Here is a 22494-nt window from a genome sequence, read left to right as displayed (position 1 = left end):
TATACTGAAACGTTGAATTTCTATTTATGAATAATCGTAACATTTGTAATGGAATATTCTCTATTTTATTTTTATTTTTTTACACATAGAGTCTGATATTCAAACTCCATTATTTATTTATTTATTATTGAACGAAACAAAAACAAATCCAACCTTTGTACACTACTGATTTCAACTATTAAAAAAAGAAAATAAATCAATGATAAATACATGCAAATATAATAATAATAATAATAATAATCATAATACGTGCGTGTGAATGGTCGTATTTCTTTGACTGGCGTCCTTCCTGTTCAGGGTGTCCCTTCATTATAATAATATATAATATATATAATAATATTAATAATTAAAACGTTGAATTCAACCTATCAATATTCAGATTGCACTGATGTACTTACACAATTTGACTGTATATTATACACTTATGGTTTGGAACAAAATTATTTATTCTTTTATTATGCATTAACTAGTTAACAACAAAATATTTCTAATGATTAAAACAAACAGCAGAGGGCAGCCGAGACCTACTGCAGAAATGCTCTTCGCTTTAGCTCGTTGTTAGTCTATTTATAGCCGAAAATACGCACATAAGCCTGCTATGTTAAGGTATTTAAATATAATAATATATCGAGGAATGAATATATTTGTTTTATTATTTGGAAATGATCCGTTGTGTTTGTAGCACCTTGTTTGTGTCGCGAGATGAACCAATCAGCAGCCGCAGATCCGCCGCCACCCTCCTGTCATCTGGCATTACGGACCAATAGCAGACGAGAATGGGCGGGGCTACGAGAAAAGCATGTGTTCGCGTCTAATATTTTGGAGCGTATTTAACGTGAAAATAATTTACTTTTGTTTCAAGTCACATATCCGAGGATAAGGAGAAAAGTAGAAGTCAATATATTCGGAAACAGAAGTGATTTGTGTTGGTTCTCGCTGGAGGTTGACTTCAAGTTAGTGTGCGGGGCAGTGAGGGGGTGTGAGTCCGTGAGTCTCCGCAGCTCAAGTTGGTAAATAAGGTCTGACCTCGTGGCGAGACGCAAACTGGATTAAAACGCACATACGGCAGGACCAGGACCAGGACCGACGCATGCTGCTCACGATGCATATCTTCTGCTCGATCCTCACCTAGTAAACATTAGTTGTTTTTTTTCGAACACTTGTCCGACCTGACGACTGCTGCTGGTGAGTATCAGCGGCTCTTATTTTGAAGGTTTGCTCCACTTTTTTAAATGTCACTGAAGCCAAGTTTAAACTATATAAACTATATATATATGCATATATTTATATATATAAACCTACGTGTGTCAATAATAATATATTAACGCCAGCGCGCGTTCTTTGTTATTTAACTCTGTGCTAGCTAGCATCTGTCACAAGAACTGCTGCAAACATGCAAACATAAGTACAATTTTACGTCGTATTATTATTATCTACATTTAGCGAGTTTATGTCAACAAGAAGCAAATGGAGGTCAACGTGTCAGTGTGACGCTCGAGCTAAACTGACACACGCTGCACAACAACCTTGACGCGTCAACTCTACACAACTGTTCAACACAACTTCAAAAATCAACCTAAAGCAACACAAATACTAATGTTGCATTCCTGCACTTGTATTAAAAGTATTATTTTAACGTTACTTCATTGCTATTATTTCTTGTCAACAACTGTATATATTTTTTAAAGCAATTTATATCCAAACAAACTGGCTTTCGGTCGTTATTTTATTAGTAAATGTATATGACCTAAAGATATACAGCCTGAGAATGTTTTGACTTCTAGTTAGTCATTGTTGGCCACTGATAAACAGCCGTCACTCTTTATATCATAGGTAGATTTATAACTCTTCTCACCATTTAAGCCTTTGATGATTTGTCCTCAACATGGTTCATACACAAGGTCATTTGTATTGTTTTTTTTGTTGCTATCTTTGTCATGAAAGGTTAAGAACAAATGTAATCATTTCCTAAGTTCTTAATTCTATAATTCACATTCTATTTTTGGTTGTGTTCAGTGCAAAGTGCAGCCCAGGAGGCACGTGTTGTTCTTTGACTGTATTTATGTATCCCTGATAAGGTCAACAATCATGAAACCAACTACGTATATTTATTTCGCTTATTCATTACTAGACTTGAAATATGACAATAGTTTTTTTTTTGTCTGAGGGCTTTTTGTCCAATGTATTGCCACTCAAATATACTTAAGTGAATATAAACAGACATTTAGATTTTACACAAGATTTTTAGAAATATTTGTGCATTATAAAATACAATAACGGATAGTTTTAGCATATTCAGTTATATTTTATCGCTTGATATTATACTTTTCACTCCTATTGTTTCGCTTGATGGCCCCTAACAACAACCCCTGTATAAAATAGAATTTACTTAATCTGCACCGATCTGTAGTATACGGGTCACTTTGTAAACACAAGGGAACCCAATGCCATTAAGCTACATATTGACCCACTATCATCTTTAATTTTAATAAAAAAGTATTATGTTTTACCATTGTAATTTATTGTTTTTTTTGCTGAATACAGCAGTTTTCCCAGCAATTTACCATCTCATTGTAGACTAACAGCCTAAGAAAGAGCTTTAAATATAGCAATAAATAACATTGTGTAAGAGTCACTTCTTTATGGTTGATTCAGACCTTCTGAGAACGTGATTCCAGTCACGTTACCTCTGTTAGATGTCTGCCGAGTCACACGTTTCCAATGCAATTGAAGACCTCAAGAGTTGTGAGTGAGCCATCAGATGAGCTGAACAACATTTGAAGAAGAGCAGATATAGACCGAACGGCTATTTTCATAACGGTGACTCAACAGCTTGCAAAGGGCCAGAAGAGTCCAGACAACAGCTGAGGCTTAGCTGTTCATTTGTGTTTGCTATACAATACTTACAGGTTATCACTGCAAGATCATTTCCCTTTTAAAAACATCACTGTCATCATGTGGTGGTGGCAACATCTCACCTTCTAGACAGCACAAGCTCTTGTTGTTTGGAAGGGATAAGGATCATAAACTTTATCTGGTTTTCTAAGGTTGGAAATTTATGATATGCCAAAACCTCTGAGGGTTTGTTTAGAGTCATGAGGACATTAACTTTATTGGAGATTCAGAGAAGCAAGAATTTATTAATAAATCGAATTCCTCTCTAAATCTAGGTTAATCTGAACAATTTGTACCTGCTTTAAATCCTCCGATTATTTATCACAAGAAGTCCGTATGCATCTTAAACAGCAAATACTTAAGTTTTTAGTGTAAAGGTTTTAAAGGGATTGTTTACCCTAAATGTAACATTCTATTTACCCTTGTTTCGACTACTGGTTGGGATTATTTTCAAAGTAATCAGTTCCATTTTAGAGTTATAGGCAAAAATGTATGTTCATTTTAATGTAGCAAATTGAGCTCAATTGTCTTTGTCTTCATCTTCATCCAAAAAGACGTACTTGAAGAAACCTAAATATCTCTATACTGTTCGTCTATAATATCCCTCTTGTATTGAAACCTTAAAATAAGACGTTGTCCCGCTAAACTCAAATAAGTGTGTATATATATAAAGCTTCTTTGTAGTGGCATCTACCAGGTTTTCAGCTCCACATACAACCGTCTCCTCATTGAAAGTGTTTCGCATGGATATACATTTTTGTCTATAACTTCGAAAAGAAACATTTTACTCTAAAAAGAATCCCAACCCTTAGTCGACATGTGGGTGAGTAGAAAATGAGTGAAATCCAAATCCTGTCAGAACTACTTTACTTAAAGTAAAGCAACAAAAAATATATTTTGTTGAATTGTTTTTGGCACCCCCTGGTGTCAAAAAGGGACAACTGTAATAAAGTAAACTGTTCCTCCAGTAAAATGACACATTTGCATTTGTTTATCAGACAGGACTAAGGCTCTTATTGTGACTGTTTGTCATTTTATCTTCCTGGCAAGTTTAAAAACTCTCAGTACTTCATATAAAACGGTGTCTGTGACTCACTAATGTAAAACAGTTCACATGGCACTCACAGACTCTCCGGCCGGGTCTACCAGGTAAAGTTAGTTGTATTGAAGCGCTAGAGATTTCTTGTGACCAAGTAAATTCTAGTCAAAGTAAACCAAATCGCAATAGAAAATATATTTTTTCAAAATCAAAATGTTACATAGCGCCCCTTTAACTATTAAACGGCATGAAGACTGTCTGTTTCAGAGAAATGCTCCATATTTACCACGTATACAGTACTTGTGACCAAATGCTGGTTTGAATTACAGTATATTCTTCTCAGAAACTAGATAGTTCTTCCAACTTCCCCTTCTGCTCGCCAAACATATTTGGAAAGAATAGTTCCACATCCAATATTGGCTTCTCACTGCAGCTACACAGTTTTACGCTACTTTTTAAGTTGTAACTGTATTGAAAAAACATGTAATTAAGATACCAAAATCTCCAATGATGTACAATAGACTTGAATGAACACTACACTTACATTACTAGATTATACATTAGTTTGTTGATCAAATAGTTTGTGAAAATCTAAAATAAAATCTAAATAAAGAGTGTCAAGTTGTTGTGTTCAATATATGCACATTTCTATTTAAGTGGAACTTGTGCAACATTAATTGCTGGCTAATGCAAGGCTTTGTGAATCTTTGTATTTGTATAATCTCTTTTCAAGTATTTTTTTTTAATCCTACACACACCCTGCACTCGATCAGTGTTTTGTATCAGGAAAGTGCACATTCAGCATATTTCAACATGGGAAGTTTCTCAACGAACAACATTTGCTTTCCTTCTTTGCTTTTAAATTTGAATGCAGCATTTTGGTGAAAGCATTTGCATTCCGAGTTTTTTGCGCAGTGATTCGTCTGTGGGATTAGTTTTTGCTGCTGTGTAGCAGCATCATGAGTCACAGGCTCTACTGTCAGTGCGAAGGCTTAAACCCAGAAGGAGCCTTAGTGCGGTTCTGGGCAGGAGGACAAGAACTTTTATTCCAAACAAATGGGACGGAAACAAACCTGCTATTTAGGGAAAGATATTTTACTGTATAAATATAGGGCAAGTATGTAAAATGTGAAACTAAAAACCCTGTTGTTGCAGAATTTTCACCCACTTTACTGTCCTTTTATAATTGATTCTTGATCAGATTAATTAATTAATATATCTGCCACTAATTTGTGAAATTCATTCGGACCAGAGACTGCACCGATCCGATATTAGGATCGGGTATTGGGTCCGATCCAGTTCCAGTATCCGGTATCGGTGAAAAAGCACCAATCCACGCATCTGATCCAGTGAAGATGTGAGCGGATATTTGGAGGAGAAATCGCACTACATGATTCAACAACACTAACTTTATTAAGCATCTATAGACACATCACGACACAAACAAAACGAAACAAGAAAGACGAAACAAAACCAAGCAGTTGACTTTGCTGTTCTGTAGAGACGAGAGAAACTTTGAGTCGACAGCATGGTAGTCAACAGTAACAAACGTTCTTGTTAGTATTAATGTTGACTTCATCATTGGAATCTGCCTCAATACAATAAAAAGTGTTGGCGTTTAATACTGGTTGAATAAAGGCTGAGTTATGTTTAATTTCAAATTTCACAAATTTCACAAAAAATTGTTCCAAAGTGTTACTATATTAGTATTTTCTTTCACCGACATGTTAACTTCACAGACCTCCTATGTTTTATTTCAGGTTATAAGGGAAACAAAGTTTACAATTAAACTTTCTTTTTGTGACTTTTTCACAAAATGCTGGTAAACATTAAACACTATTTGAATAAATACAGACTTTGTAATACAATATAGTGGTCATTTTTGCTCTTTATTAAAAGCATCAGCCATTTTATTTCACAATAGGGAATAAAGTTGTTTTTTTTAACTGGTATCGGTTCAGTATCGGCAGATACTTAAAGCCCAAATATCGGTATCGGTATCAGGACCCTAAAAGTGGGATCGGTGCATCCCTACCAGAGACCCATTGATCTTACATGTATTGCTTTAAATTCTTGATCAGATTTCCTGATTTACTTCAGGAACCTTGAATTCTCTAATTTAATCCCTACAATTTGAAGTTAGTTCATCCACAAAGTCTTCTAATCTGTAATCCTATATCTCACATGTGTCGTACTCAAAGCTCGGGGTCTGAATCTGGCCCACCAAGTGGCCTGGACGATGGTTGGCTCAAAATCAAAGTAGACTGACGTAGATATTGTTACCTATAAATACAACATTGTTTAAGATAAGATAATGAACAGATGTATCGATGTCAACAATTATACCGAGACTTCCAATTAGAGTAAAAAACATTGGATGGGAGTATTTGCTGAAGGACAATGACAGAGATGATACTTTGAGCCTCTGTTCATGAAAAGATAATATGATATCATAATCTGATTTAAGCTTTTAAAAAAGGTTGAGGATATAAATATTTTCCTCAGCTAGCAACCTAGATTGCCAAAGTGACTGCACCTAAAATGGGATTGAGTTCAACTCCACACGCTATAGATTCTACATCATATTTATATCAGGACTGTTTTGTAGGCAACTTCAGAATCTTTAATGGATTCACCAATAATTTGTTTTTTTTAGGACCATTCAACCACTGTTATCTTAAAGATTCTTCACCAGGTTATGATCAGGACAGATACCTTATCCTGAACTCTCATTCATATTGAAAATACCACAACGTCACTCAGCAGTTTCGTCAACAATAGACTGTTGTATCTTTGTGTGATGAAGAAATCCTGCAGCTATTTCCTTCTTGCTGCAGTTGTAGTGTTGAAAATCGACAGCTGCAGACATTCACATGACCATGAATATTGTTGGAAAATCCTGATTTCACGAACCATAAGAAGAAATGCATCACTTCAATATCTGAATTTCGATGCAGATACAAGCATAACTTGTAACGTACATAGACATTTGCAATCATTAAAGCTATATTTTCATTCAGTATTTTACATTACAAAATGTACTTAAGCGCCGGCCACTGAAAACACTTTGTTTTTGTTTGTTTCTGTTCTGGAGATGAATCTTGTTTACCATAAACACGCCCACTCTGCAGAGAATGGTCAAGCATTGATATTTGTCACTGTGCATCATGAATCCGTGAAGACTCCACCTCTGAGGGACTTGTTGTTTAATCAAAGCTGTGCGTGATGACTGGAGAAGAAGTGAAGCCCATTATTACATCATAATGGACTCTGCTCTCGTTAACCTCTCGTTTGCCAAGATTTCAGACTTATAAAGTAATAACTTAAAACGTTTAACTTGTAAAGTGATACCCTAAAACATGGCCGTGATGAGGGGTGTACTGCATCTTTGTGAGGAAGACTTAAACATTTGAAAGATGTGAGTACGTTGTTATATATTAGTTGTCATTATAGTAAAGAATATTTGACCCTGCACATAATGTGTAAAGCATGATGAGCTTATACTGTTCCACACTTCCTAAACCAAGCTTGAATTATTATCCATCACATAGAAGTATTGAAGGCATGTCATGTCAAGTGAAATACCACATGTAATTTAGACTGAGTCATTGGTGTCTTTATTTGTTGCTCTGTTCAGGCATGTGCTCCTGTTTTTCTTTGAGGATTGAATTCCCAGCTTTGATTTTGTCAAACCTGCAAAGACACATTTGTTCCTTTGTGGCCAAAAATATTGACTCAGTACGCACTATGAAAACATTGTGCCACACTAAAGGAAAGGGGATGACCCACTTACTAGCCCGGTGAGTTTGTGTGCATTTGCTAAAACACACACACACACACACACACACACACACACACACACACACACACACACACACACACACACACACACACACACACACACACACACACACACACACACACACACACACACACACACACACACACACACACACACACACACACACACACATACATACAGTGCCTTGCCTGTTCAAGCAACAGCTTTTTCCATTGGCCCGAATCCCAGCAGCTCACTGGCACACCCGCCACACCTTTATCACACTGAGGGCAGCTCACAAACGCAGTGTTGCAAGGACAAGTTGTTGTTGTCGTACAAACCAGACTACATTGTGTACTCTCTGCTCTGTAATCACTTGTATTATCTGCCGTTCAGCACTAGCCAAATGTGTTTCCGGCTGCATGTACGGACATATTTAGAAATACAACGTTGTTATATCGCTCGTAAGCAGTATTTTTAGTCTCTCTTAGTAAGAACCCTGATTGTGGAGAGAAAATAAATGTGACTCTGTTCTAGATCCAAACCCGTGCTCAGCAAGTGCTGGAAGGGCCATCAGCTGGCCCTCTCAGTTTCCAGTGACATTTTCAGATCCATTCCAGGATCACAAACACATGCCGACGCAACTTCCAACCCCGCATAACATTCCACCACTTTCTCGCGTCAGTGTGTTCAGGGTTGGTTATAATAGCCAAAGTGTAAAAGTCACATAAGGATACGTCGGCTCTTAGAAGCAGTTCAAGGTGTTTAGAGAGGGTTTCAGTTTTCGTCCCATTTGACCTCTTGTTCCCCTTCTTTGTTGTCGTCCGCTTTGTCAAACCTGTTGACATTCAATACGCGTGACATTGCAAAGCTTTGGATGGATTGACTTCTCAAAACCGTGTCAACAAAATGTTTCTTTGTAACATGTCATTTGTTCTGTCTGTCTTCAGTTCAACATGGCTGGTGATATGGCGTTGGTGGTGCGAGGCCTGGCGAAGCTGAGCCAGGCTATCGTAGAAACGCAGGCAAATGTCATGCGCAGTGGAACAGGTAATTTGAAACTTGGTTTGTCTATTCAATCGAGTTTCTTTATGTGTTTTTCTAAATGTGAATACCTTATTGAGTTTTTAAGCCCAGCTATTTGTCATGCACTATTGCCAAAATTAAATTGAAATATGGTAATGTTTACTCAGTACCACCATGGCACCAGTTCAGTAGTAAACAGAACAAACATTTTGAATTACGGCCTTTTGCTACTGCGGAACCCCCCTAAAATAATGCCATAATAATAATAATAATAATAATCTCTATTTATATAGCGCCTTCCTAGACCAGGGTCACAAAGCGCTACATAACATGAAGTTTGCTGCTATGAGAAATTAAAGAAATAAAATAATAATAAAAATAAAAATATTCATTTGATTTATAAAACACACAAGCCCTAAATAAAAATAAACCTAGATAGTTCAACTGTGCTAACATGTTAAAAGCATTGTACTTAAACAACATTTAAGAAATATTTCTTCTAAAACAAGAGTTTTGTGTGTTTCCTTTAAGCATGGGTTTGGTCACAGTTTAAGCAACAGGGCTGTGCAAATAGTACCAGTTTGGCACTATACATTTATTATGCATTAAATTATATAAATATAAATTCTTAGACTAATCTCTTCAGCCTAGCCAAGATTTACACTACAAAATCTTGCTTGCTCTTAATAAATGGATTTCTGGGCTGCTTTTCTGTTCTGTAATTTACCCTCCATCGATCACAAACCACCCTAAAATGAATGTGTGGAATGTCTATGCTTCAACATTTCCTAAAGTCCTAGAATTTCTGTGGCATCTCAGACATGAAAATATGCAGCTGCAGATATTGCTGAGATAAAAAAAAGTCAGATTTTATAAAAGATACATTTTGTGGGGTGAGAAAGAATATCAACAACCTTTGCATGATACTCCTTCAGAGCTATTTTAAAATAAAATGTATGCAAATTCATGCATGGAACGAGAAGCGTTTCTTTAAATCCAGTGTTGTGTTGATGATGAGAAAGTTTGTCTTTTTGTCCTGGGATACAAGGAGATAGAAACCACTAGTGCCAGAGGACAACATTTAACTGCTAATCAAGTCTCATGAGACCAAATGAACCCGTTAGAAAAAAATCTTGTGCTTGTTTTTTTATTACTATTTATAATTCAATGCTAGTATAACTTGTTGATGTAAGGTCTTGATTTTATCTATTTTACTTTAGTGAATATTCCCCCTCAAAATAACACATTTGCATGTTTTACCCACAGTTATTTTGTGATTTAAACTTCATTCCAACTTCATATTGTAAAACTAGCAACATATTTTTATGCTATCATACGATAATAAACATTTTTTATTTGTACTGTCAGCTACTCTCGCCCACTTTATATTAAAGTACATTTATACAGTCATCTGAAGATTCCATGACTCATGAAGTAACATTAACTTGTATCAACCTCCTCCAAATTTCTGCCACATTTTAACACTCAGATAAGCTTGGCAGGATTGAAGAAGTTCTGGCCAAAGCACAGCAATTCACACCAGTTAGCTAACAGAAAAGACTGAAGCGGTGCCAGCTAGTGGGCGCTTTATATTCTGCTGGGAAGAGAGAAGGTTAGAAAGAGGTCGCTGAAGTCATCAGCAATAAGTCCAGTTAATAATCCAACTACACTTCCATCCAGACTGACAGATATTAACAAACGCATTCCCCCTTTTTTGATTTTTCTCTCAGGGCTCCCAGGTGTCGGCGCCGCCGCCCAAAGCCTGCAGTCAGCTGCTGAGCAAGGCGTTTCTGCGGCCATGATGAAAGTGCAGGTAGGAGTCGGTGAAATCGTGGAGGAGTCAGCAGGTTGTCACGCATGTGTTGAATGTGTGTCTCTCTCAGGAGCTCACGGGTCAGCAGCAGAGCTCAACCGTGGATTCAGAATATGACTTCCCAATGGAGGAGGGTTTCCCTTCTGCAGATTTCAAAGAGGAAGAGTTTATGTCTCAGGCTGAGAGTGCCCATGAGGAATCGAACTATGGGGGTACGACGACAGGAGTTGGGGGTAAAAAGTCATTGTTTGAGGGATACAAGGATCCCAGTAAACAGTTCAGTGGACCGACCAGATCTTACCACTTTGATAGCAGGTATTACCACCAACATCAGTATTAAATGTGTTTAAACATGTTCTTCTAGAGGTCACAGCTTCACCCCTTGAATGTTGCAGATGCTTCGTAGGACACAATCTGTACAACAACCATCTGAACAGACACATGTGGAGCCAACAGAGAGACTATCATCAGGACCAGTCCACGGTCGGAGGACTCACCGCAGAAGACATTGAAAAAGCCCGGCAGACAAAGAGAGCTGAGAACAAACCACACAAACAAATGGTTACATAAGATTCTCATCATCATCTTTATTATTTAAATATGCTTCTGTGTTCACCGCAGATTATGAAAATTGTGTTTTTCTGCCTCCGTAGCTGAGCGAGAGAGCCAGAGAGAGGAAAGTGCCTGTGACTCGCCTCAGCAGACTGGCCAACTTTGGAGGTAACGTAACTGAGTTCAGGTTTCCTCAGATTGAGTTCTGATGTTATCAGTGTGTTCGACTGCTGCATAAATGCACAGATAAAGAACATATTGTGCAACTAGACTCACTGTAAACAGAAATATATTCTCACATCCTATACATAAATCTTTAGCTCTATTAGCTCCGAATCAATAAATAGTTGAGTTTTAGAGTTTTTTAGTTTTTTTGAATTGTAGTAAAAATAAATTAATAAATATAATAATAACAAATGTCCCCCAAACTAAAATAGGAACTGGATTTCACATTTGAGATGCACTCACTGCTTTAAAATGCAGTAAGCACGTTATCTTTGGTGCAGGACATTCATTGAATTATGACTAAAATAGATTAGAGCGTGAAATATAATTATCCGTTTTAGTCACCAAATCATTCAATTTCCTTGTGTATGTTTACATATATAAAGGGTGAAACAAATGGCAGAACCATCATATATATTTTTAAATTGATTAAACATGCAAACTAAATCTATTAACTTAATATTTTAAACTGCAAAAGAAGATTAGTGCAACACAAAATATTATTTTCAGTTGGTTGAGCCCAGATTAACCTTGTAATCTTCACTCGTCTGCAGCCTCGACCCAGCCCTCTCTGATTCAGGCTGACGGTTGAGTGTGTTCCTTACAGTGACTGCTGAGCAGCTGCACAGAGTTGCAGAATGTATATTTAACCAATGCTATTGACGTTTTATCAGAAATGCGTCAGAGCAATTCTTTGCTACATTTTTGTGTGAAAACGGTGTTTGTCTAATGCTCACAACTGCAAAACCATAGGATGATAGCAGAGAAATATTATTGCACAATAGAGATTCCTCTTTGATATTGGAGCTGAAGAACAATTGTGGTTTTAGTGACGTTTCCTGACTGTTCTGATATATAAAAGGAGAAGCAGTTCAGGCGTGTGTGACCTTTGTGCTGTTTACAAGAGATATTGTATTGTTTTTGTTCCCCACCATCTGCGGGTGTCTTTCTGTTGTCATCAACATTGTGTTCTGGTTGGATTTAAAAATAACAAGCCAGGAATCATCCCTCGGTCACTCGGCACCTCAAAGGTATCCGCAGATGACAGACAGACACTTGTGTTCGCTCTGGAGTTGCATATGTCGTTCAGATAGTGCTGCTTACAGCGTGAATGTTGGTGTGTGGTGTGAACAAGGTGACTTTAAGAGCACCTCTTTAGTGGTAAACATGTCCTCAGCATGATTTTTAAAGTCGCCGAACAAGCCGTGTCCTCACATGACGGTCCAGTGGTGCCTTTCAGATTTCTGGCTCGCTGACTAACCCATTATGTAATGGCACGTTATGTAAGAGGCAGCAGAGAGGAACTCGCTCGAGGCAGCCTCAAACTTACACACACTTTCCTTTTTTGTTCTTTATACAGAACTGCTTTCTCAGGATTAGGTGTTCAGAAGTAAACATGCTTGGTTGTGTGGAGGCGTTTCCTCGGTTTTAATGGTGTGTGTGATACGTCTCTGTATATATCCAAGTAAGGACAGATTTATACTATTTGTATTTCTGCCTCGGATCACTGCTTGCATAATCGTTTTGCTTATTTTTAATCAAAAAAAAAAATCATAATTTTTTGCAATATCACTGGATATATTTTACTCTTTTACTACTACCATTATATACAGTTTTTGTTGTAAAACAGTAGAATAAAAATTATATTGGCTACTATTAAGTGCATTAGTCGCTCCTTTTTTTGTAATTATTATTTTATCATGATTTTTTTTTTATTATGTTTAGGAGTTTTTTTTAATACAGAAAAAACTAACAAATTATAAGAAAATAAAAACACAACTATTAAGTAGCATACGTTTCCAAATCTTAAATAATAAATGTGAAAATAAAATCAATATAAAATCATTGACAATCAGATTATTTGGTCCATATCTTGTAAAACCTTAATAAATAATATATTCAATATCTCAAAGTTATTCTTAATCTGTGAACTCTGTATGAGCAGTTTGTGTGTATAAAAATTAATAAAATGACAACTGGATTTTTTTTAAATTTGTAACTCTAAGATGGGATGAATTGGCAATATTTAATATTTAACACTTTAACAATAACACCACTTATATTATCCTTTTTTTTTCTAGCAATATGCAAGTTAAATTCCGATGCATTTCTCCGATTGAATGGCATGACTTGAGACTGTTCCTGAGCTAAAACTGAACCTTATCTGGTTTTACATTAGAATAGTATATATTTACATACACAAGTGTCAATGAAACTGAACCGTAGTCGGGTAATTATCTACTGCTCCTGGATAAATACTGTATTTTTAGCACACTATGCTTATTGACCTGGTGGCACAAAGGGTCCGTTGTGTTCCAGTCATTGTCAGGAAGCAGGAGGTCATCCTACACTCCCTGGCTGCCACAGCCTGGTTTTGAGTCGTGCTCAACTCCCACTCTAACATTGTTCTCTCTTATCTCACTCCCTCTTAGTGAACTCATCACTGCATCCTAATGTGTTTATCAGAATTGTAACTGGTCTGTTTTTGGCCGTCCTACTGCTGAGGGCAACTGTAAACAAATCCCTGCTTGTTTCTCTGAAGGTTTATCCTATGTAGACAATTCAGAAAATGGTTATTTGACATATGAGGGTCAAATACTGCGATGGCATAATAAATAAATTAAATGTCAAGGTCAACATTTGTCTGACGATATTTATGTTCTTCAATCGAAGGTATGCCAGGCTTAACATTGTAACATGCTCGCCATTTTTCAACACTTGAAGTCAGACAGTTGAATAATAATACAAATAATATTAATTACGTTTTATTTTTTTTTAAATCCAATCATCTGCTCATCACTTACTGTTTGGCTTCCAACAATACAATCTGATAAATTCAAAATTCATTAATTTCCAGACTTTTGAGTGCAATTTAATATAGGCTGCAGAAACTAAATAGATGCAACTTGTATTAATAGTCCAAACATGTCTTAAGATGCATGTTTTGTAACATTGTAACATGAGTTAGTAATATAGAAAGATAATACACAGAAACATTGTTTACATTTAATTTTAGAAAATGTGATGGTAAAAAAAAAAAAGACGTTCATCTCTTTGCATTGAGTCATTTCTTTACGCTGCCGTCTCCAACTTCTTTCCATGGATCACAGATGCCAAGCTTACATTCAGCGTCTCTATTACCTTCAACAGTTGAATCAATAGCCTTCAAATTAAAAGCTGCATTCTTAGCATTTCTTTGTGTGTTTTCTATTGACTTCACGAAACTATAAGATAAGATCCTCATATTTAAGTTGATTACTGAATATTGACAAATAAACAGAATTAATCATTTCATAGAATCCTCATAGTTGTGTAACTGTGCCACGTGTGCACTTGACTCTGGTATATTTATTCGATTTCATTCATTGTCTTCCAGGTTTAGCGGTTGGTCTGGGTTTGGGTGCTCTGGCAGAGGTTGCCAAGAAGACGATGAGACACAGTGATGCAGCAGGTAACGCTCAAACATCGGCACAGTTGCAGCAAATATTTCCAGCATGCAACTTAGAAAAGGGTGTATCCAAATGTCTGCTCCACTAAACACGGTGCTTGTCTTCACTTGTAGACGCGTTCATGCCGCCTCTTTTCTACATGTTCATTTAGGCCACAACCTTCCCAGCAGACACTGCTGCTCTCCTCCAGTCTGCTAATCCATAGAGAAGCTAATCTGCGACAGCATACAGGCGTAAATCTGTGTTTGTCCGAGTCCAAGTGTGTAGTTAATTCCAGCCCCGACGCAGGTGTGTGTGTGCGTAAGTTAGTAAGTAAATCTTGCTCAAAGCTGCTGAAGTGTGCGTCAGACACACAGGAACACACAACCTTGCGACCTACTAACGCATATGTACACCAAACAAACAAACATTTCGATATAAACATTCTGTTAAGTGAATTTTTTTAACTGTAAAAGTTGCGTGTTGTATTTGAGATAGTTTGTTTGAATCCGTGGAATGTTCCGCTGCAGGTGAGAACAAGAAGGCTGTGCTGGACTCCAGCCCTTTCCTCTCAGAAGCCAACGCCGAGCGCATCGTCAGGACTCTGTGCAAAGTGAGAGGAGCGGCGTTAAAACTGGGGCAGATGCTCAGCATTCAAGGTCAGAATCAAGTCAGAAATATACCGAGTGTTAATGACTACACTGTAGCACACAGTCTTCATGATAGTAAGTAAGTAAGTAATATTTATTTATATAGCGCTTTTCCAGACCAGGGTCACAAAGCGCTTTAACAATCAAAACAATACTCAAAAAAGTATTTACTTTAAAGATCAAGATAATACTGAGAACAACACAGGAGTTCCAGAAAATCAAGGAAAAGCCTGAACAAATAGAAACGTCTTAAGATGTTTCTTAAAGGAGTCAGTAGACTCCATCAAGCGCAAAGAGAGAGGAAGATTGTTCCAAAGCTTAGGAGCAACACCCTTAAAAGATTTCTCTCCTCTGGTCCTGAGCCGTGTGCGAGGAACCATCAGTAGATTCTGATCCACAGACCTCAGAGCCCGAGCTGGGGTGTAGTGTAAGGCTGGATCAGATCAGTGATGTAAGGAGGAGCCTGACCATGAATAGCTCTGAAAGTAAGAACCAGAATTTTAAAGTTGATCCTGAAAGAAACTGGAAGCCAGTGAAGAGTTTTAAGGATCGGAGAAATGTGAGTTCTTCTACTAGAGCGGGTCAGAATTCTCGCTGCAGAGTTCTGAATCAACTGCAGACGAGACAGATCCTTCTTGTTAAGACATGAAAACAAACTGTTACAATAGTCCAGACGAGAAGAAACAAAAGCATGGATTACTAGTCAGAGAATTATTAATATTTAAAAGAAAGAAAGACCGACAATCAACTTATTACTGTCTTCAGACGCCTGATTGGTTCAACTATATGTGGTTGGATCCAAAATGTGCTCCATCTTGGCCCTTTTGAGGACAGCTTTTGGAACCCCTGCTTTAACTGCACAAATCTTTGTCATTTATGGCATATTTAAAAAAATAAAAAAGCACATTAAAATCCCCTAAAATGTGCACAATAGGGCACCTTAATTAGATTTATATTATAAGCTACTAGAAAGATAGTTTTAGCTATTTAATATGTTTAATGTATCCATTTATAGACTGTCACACTTTCTAGTTACACATGTTTGTTTTACTTAATAAGACTGATGAAACAAATAATCCCTGCAGAGCGAACAGTTTGTCTGTGCAAAGAAACTTGTTGCTGAGCAACCGGTGAAAGTTTGTTTTTCATCGCAGCACAAAGATTCAAGGCAATGGTTCTAATTTAGTTGTTGCACTTCCTATTCTGAGCAACGCATATTCAGGATGTCAAGGTCGGCTGCAGCAGCATCTTGGCATGGTTTCGCTCGGCGGTTCAGGTAACGGCCGTAAACACTTCCTAATTTTTAGTTTACGACCGTTGTACCGTCAGTCCAGTGACCTCTGGCGGGACTTCAAAGGCCGGCCAACTGGACCCAAACATGACCCTCAGAATAACAAAGTAAAAGGGGAAGTTGACATTGGCTACCTGGTGTTGGTCGATCTGGTCGCAGCACAGTGTGCTTCTGATGTGGACGACCAGATTCTACTCGAGTCATCATCGTAAGGTCAGAGCCGAGTCACAGACCAACACTAACAGTCGCACGACCTCTGACCTTTCAACGTAAATAAAGCAGACAATACTTAAAGGGTCATTCGTCGGTCATGAGTGTTGCTTTTGGGTTCCGCTGAAAATCATCTTGCTAGTTGGAGATGACATTTATGTGCCGTGGCCCGAAGTTCAGTTTTGGTGTCTTCCCAAATAGGCCAGAGGACTGTGCAGCCAAGCGTCGCAGCTTCATCGTCTCTAAATAGTATCTACCTCGCAGCATCGGAAACTATTTTAAAAACGACGATTATATCATGCGTAATTTTGCACGCTTGTATTTTTAGCCTTCATCGTATCATTTCCTCGTAATGGAGTGATTTTCACATGCTCTTGATTTTGATGTCACTAACGTTGTAGACCACATCAGGGAATGTTCAGTGGAGGCGAGAGACGTAAACCATTGACTAGTTGTTGACAATTACAAGACAGTTTCACTCATAACCGTGTTCAAACTAGTCTGTTATTAACCTTCACTTCCTGAGGCTTTGAAAATACTGAACCAAATAGAATCAGTTATTAACAATTATGTTTTATCGTGAACTCGTGAAGCATAAATGATGACATTTGTCTTTCTCTTTGCAGATGACGCCTTCATTAACCCTCAACTTGCCAAGATTTTTGAGCGCGTCAGGCAAAGCGCCGACTTCATGCCCATCAAACAAATGACGGTAACATTTTTTTATTCATTTGTCCGGCAAAAAATGATGTAGTAGTAGAGACACTTGAGCTCAGGGAATCATTTTTAACCATTAAATATTTATTATTATCAGTAATTTAAGTTTACATACATACAATTGCATACAATAAAATGATGTGAACATTTTTTTAAACAGTTGAAAGTGGCAAACAATTGGAGAGAAATCAATGTCTTAATGTTTAAAAAATAGTTTGTTTATTTTAGATCCTCAGTATAAATGATAACAGAAACTTCAGCACAACATTGAAATTTTATCTAAATGCACTTTTCCTAAAATAAAAAAAGAGAAATACTCGATTGGAAAAAAGGAAAAAATAGAGAATTTAGTTTAAAAAATGTGTTCAGATTTGAACCAGTATTAAGTGGTTAAAAAGGTACAAAATGTGTCAGTTAGCTGTCGGACACACTTCTACTCATCGTTTGTTTGGCAGATCTACTCTGACCTCATAGGAAGTTAATATTGTCTTCATTATGATGGACAATATGCTGCGAATACACCTATAAATTACTTCAAATGATAATGTGGTAGCTTATATTTCTTAGGACAAAATATTTAAGAAAATATGTTGTGGAGTTTCATTTGAACAACTTTGTCTTCCTTTTAGTCTGTTGGCTTTTTTCAAATAAGATAAAGGGTTTTCATTTAAAAAGTATGTATTTTTCTACAACAATATGTACAATACATTATATACAAAGTACCAAAAGAAAAAAATCTGTCCAATTTTTCACAGAAAAACAGAAATGAAAATGTTTGAAATTGTAATTGCACTGTTACGCCATTAGGGGCGATAAACGCTATTAAAAATCCCACAGGTTGGGCTTTTACCAGCTTTCCTTGTTCTTCATAAATGGTGCTCGAAGAAACAATTACATTTTCAAATCTTGATTAATTTATTAGCCATTATACCATGTAATCATCAATCTCATCAATATTGACTGTGTTGAAGTTCTTCTTCTTCCTCTCCTGCAGAAAGCTCTGAACAGCGACTTGAGTCCGAACTGGAAGGAAACGCTGGAGTCCTTCGAAGATCGTCCGTTCGCAGCCGCGTCCATCGGTCAAGTTCATCTGGCCAAAATGAAGGACGGCAGAGAGGTGGCCATGAAAATACAGGTGTGTTGTTCGTGTACACACCGGGCTGCGTGGACAGCGTGGACTGTCATGGTGGTCACCCAGATTCAAACTCTTGTGTTCGCCCGCAGTATCCCGGCGTGGCCCAGAGCATCAACAGTGATGTCAACAATCTGATGACGGTGCTGAACATGAGCAACGCTCTGCCTGAAGGTTGGTTTACGTTCTCCTCCGAGTCGTGCGACGAGTCATGTCGTCCTCGCCGCTCGTCTTACTGAAGTTCCTCAAGTGTTTCCACTCATTTCTCACCTCCCTCTGCATGTCAGCAGCACGAGGTCTGACCTCCTTTTACTTTTGATATCAGACCTAGTTTACTGTTTATTACTATTTCAAATGGAGGTTTTTAAGACATAGTTATTTATTATTTTCATTTGTGCTTTGAAGTTTTTATTCTCCCCAACAGTAAATTAGAAAAAGAAAACTACACGTACAAAAATAATATATTTAGAACATTTTTGTTCCTGTTTATATTTAAAAACGTATATGTGCAATAAAGTTGTATATACTTAATTAAAACATTGGTTTATTGTATGTTTCAATTGCATGTTCATATTTTATTTAAGTATTTAATACATTGTGAATTTATCTTTTTGTACAAATTAATTTAATTTGCAAGAAAAATTGACTAAAGTCAATTTACAATTTAGTTTTAGTTTTTAATTTTACTCTCTCATCAAGTGGATTGTATCGAATAATTATTGCCTCCTTTTTATTTAATCATATAATCATTATAAAAAAATGTTTTAACAACATAAGGCTTTTTCTTGCTTATTAATTCTTCTATGTTTTAGTTACAGTAGATTTTCATGTACATTATCTTGTGTCCAAAACAAGCACTTATATTTAAGACAAAATATTCTATATATTCTAAATATGTTTTCACTAAATATGGTATAAAACACAGTTTAAATATTTTAGCAAAATTAATCTGTATCTCAGTTTGGTTTCCTGTCCTAACTCTTGAGTATGTTTTCTGCTCTTGAAGTCAGTGATGTAAAGACAGACTTTGATGTCTCCACTTCCTGCTGCTTGAGCAACCTCGCTTCAAATCAAGATGAAAAGCATCAACTTGACTAATATAGATTTTATTTTTAGGTCTGTTCCCGGAGCATCTGATCGAGGTGATGCGAAGAGAGCTGGCTCTGGAATGCGACTATATCCGAGAAGCCAAGTGTGCCAAGAAGTTCAGGTGAGAGTCATGACACAGTTGTGTCGTCTGCTGAGTCAGCACTTGACTCAAGATTTCTGGATCCGTTTTCATCTGATGGTTTCACGACCTCGTAGTTGAACTCTAATCTATTTTGTGTGTGTCTGGCTCCAGAGAGCTTCTGAAGGACGACCCGTTCTTCTACGTGCCGGAGGTGATCGAGGAGCTGAGCAGTAAGAGTGTTCTGACCACAGAGCTGGTGTCCGGGTTTCCTCTGGACCAGGCGCAGGAACTCTCTCGGGAACTTAAGGATGAGGTGAAGTGACTCCTAACACGTCAACCAACACTCAAACTATTCAACTTTTGTTAAAAACATATTGTCTGTCATGTCTAGGCTGGGCTTGGCCGACATCTAGTGGCAAGAAACTGAATAACATGCTTAAATATAAATGTTTGTCCTTAGATTTGTCGGAACATTCTGAAGTTGTGCCTCAGAGAGCTGTTTGAGTTCAGATACATGCAGACCGACCCCAACTGGTCCAACTTCTTCTACGATCCACAGACGCACAGGGTGAGTCCAACTCAAATTAATTTAATATTTGCTTCCTGAGCATTGAGTTCGACTTATGTGTGACACTGTAGGTGGCGCTGTTGGACTTCGGAGCCACCAGAGGATTCGATCTCAGCTTCACAGACGTTTACATCGAGGTAAGAGTTGATTGTATTTTCACAAATGTAAAACTTGACTCTAAATATTATCCATATTTCATTTAACAACGTTTTGTGTTGATTTTGTCGATCATTGCAGATCATTCGCTCGGCAGCAGAGGGCGACAGAGAGGGAGTTTTGAAGAAATCCATCGAGATGAAGTTTTTGACGGGATACGAGTCCAAGGTGAAGCTCACACTCCACACTTTATTTAATTAAAACAAAAAATTGATTTGAATATAAAAGCATTAATGACATTTTCGATGATTAGATGAGTATGCAGATAAATCTGTAGTTTTTTTGTAATTCAATAAGTCACGAATCAGGAGTCAACACTGTCATCAATAGTTATTAGTTGTTATCTTTAGTCAAATCTGATAAACTCGCATTTAAAGGTGCAGCTGTTGTTATTGGCTACACTTTCCAGGTCATAGTTTTGTGTTTACCTATGAGAAACAAAATTTAAAAAAATGTATTGAGTCCATGATAAAGAGGCTCTTTGTCATTTGTTCATTCTTTTTTTTTCCAAGTTGATGTTTTTTAACAAACTAACAGATCAGATTCCTAGCAGTAAGTGAACTGCTTCATGAAGTTACTATTATTAAGCTCAGTAGGTGGTGCTATCCGTTTAGAAAGGAGCTTTTAATAGACAAGATGAAGCACAAAATGAAAGAGAAGAAAGTGCCATATAGTGGACATTTATATAAATATTACACAGAACAGATGATGTATTTTTTTCACAAATAAATGTTAACCTCTGCTTCATCATTTTCGGAATGATTTTCATCCAGTTTTCTCTCCTCCCTCCCTCAGGCCATGTTGAACGCCCACGTGGACGCCGTGATGATCCTGGGCGAAGCCTTCGCCTCCACGGAGCCCTTCGACTTCGGCTCCCAGTCCACCACCGAGAGGATCCACAACCTCATCCCGGTGATGCTCAAGCACCGCCTGACTCCGCCCCCCGAGGAGACGTACTCGCTGCACCGGAAGATGGGAGGATCCTTCCTCATCTGCTCCAAGTTAGGCTCCAAACTTTCCTGCAAGGACATGTTCCAAGAAGCATATAGGAAGTACTGGGAAGGCCGTACGCCTCCGTCCAGGTCCGCTTGAGGGCGATGATGGACTAGTGTTTTGGGGGGCCAACTGCACGGTGCCTGTTGACGGGGATGTCCGGGGAGCCGCGACTCTCTGGCGTCTTGAAGGCTCGTTCACTGCCACTGTTTTAGTTTTAGGGGGAACCAACAGCCTTTAGTGGCCTGACGCCAAATCCATGTGTGGCCCCGTCGGACTGAATCAGAGAACCAGCCTTGTTGAAATGAAACGAATGTAAAAAAAAAAAAAAGAAAAAAAAAGAAAAAAGGAACCTGCCGTGTGACGCTTTCAAGGCTTCTTTGTGTTTGCTTTGCTGTGTTACACAATCACTCGAACGGTGACTTCATGGCATTCATCTGGTGAGTGACGAGAACTTCTATCGCTTGTGTTTCTGTTGAGGAGGATCAGAGCTCCTGGTTTTGTCAAATGAGTTTGTGCGCAGAATTGTGACTTTAAGCAACAAGCATTGATATCTTTTTTTTGTTTGTTTAAGTGAACCTCAGGATGAAGCAGGGTTTTACTGTCGCAGCAGATCTGTGGCTCTTTTGATATTAAAGGTTTGTTTTAACCACTGGATCAGTTTGTCAATAAATTCCACTTGATTAGAAAAAGACTCTTTGCCTTTATGTTGTTTAATAGAACGGAATTGTGAACTTGTGATGTGAAACATTGGACACCATGTTATAAGTTCTTTCCCATCCCTGAAAAAAAACATTACAATGTAATACATAATATGGATATTAGCGTGTGTAATATTCATTTGGGA

At 37.6% G+C, this 22494-nt stretch overlaps 1 protein-coding gene across 1 annotated transcript; it reads left to right on the top strand.

Moving 5' to 3' along the window:
* The first annotated feature begins 851 nt into the window (after positions 1–851).
* On the top strand, positions 852–22341 carry coq8aa (coenzyme Q8A, genome duplicate a). Its single transcript, XM_087812573.1, has 17 exons — positions 852–1185; positions 8666–8765; positions 10472–10554; positions 10625–10869; positions 10950–11115; positions 11208–11274; positions 14708–14782; positions 15290–15418; positions 17537–17622; positions 18622–18762; positions 18852–18933; positions 19876–19969; positions 20102–20243; positions 20391–20498; positions 20570–20635; positions 20736–20822; positions 21450–22341. Exons 2-17 carry the CDS (start codon positions 8672–8674, stop codon positions 21744–21746), a joined length of 1962 nt encoding a protein of 653 aa, XP_087668699.1. The 5' UTR covers positions 852–1185; positions 8666–8671; the 3' UTR covers positions 21747–22341.
* Positions 22342–22494: the final 153 nt, after the last annotated feature.

Source organism: Callionymus lyra, chromosome 17 (assembly GCF_982586985.1).
Source record: "Callionymus lyra chromosome 17, fCalLyr1.hap1.1, whole genome shotgun sequence".
In the NCBI taxonomy this organism is placed as follows: domain Eukaryota; kingdom Metazoa; phylum Chordata; class Actinopteri; order Syngnathiformes; family Callionymidae; genus Callionymus; species Callionymus lyra.
The sequence above is the reverse complement of the archived record's forward strand: the minus strand, read 5'-3'. Positions and strand labels throughout refer to the sequence as shown.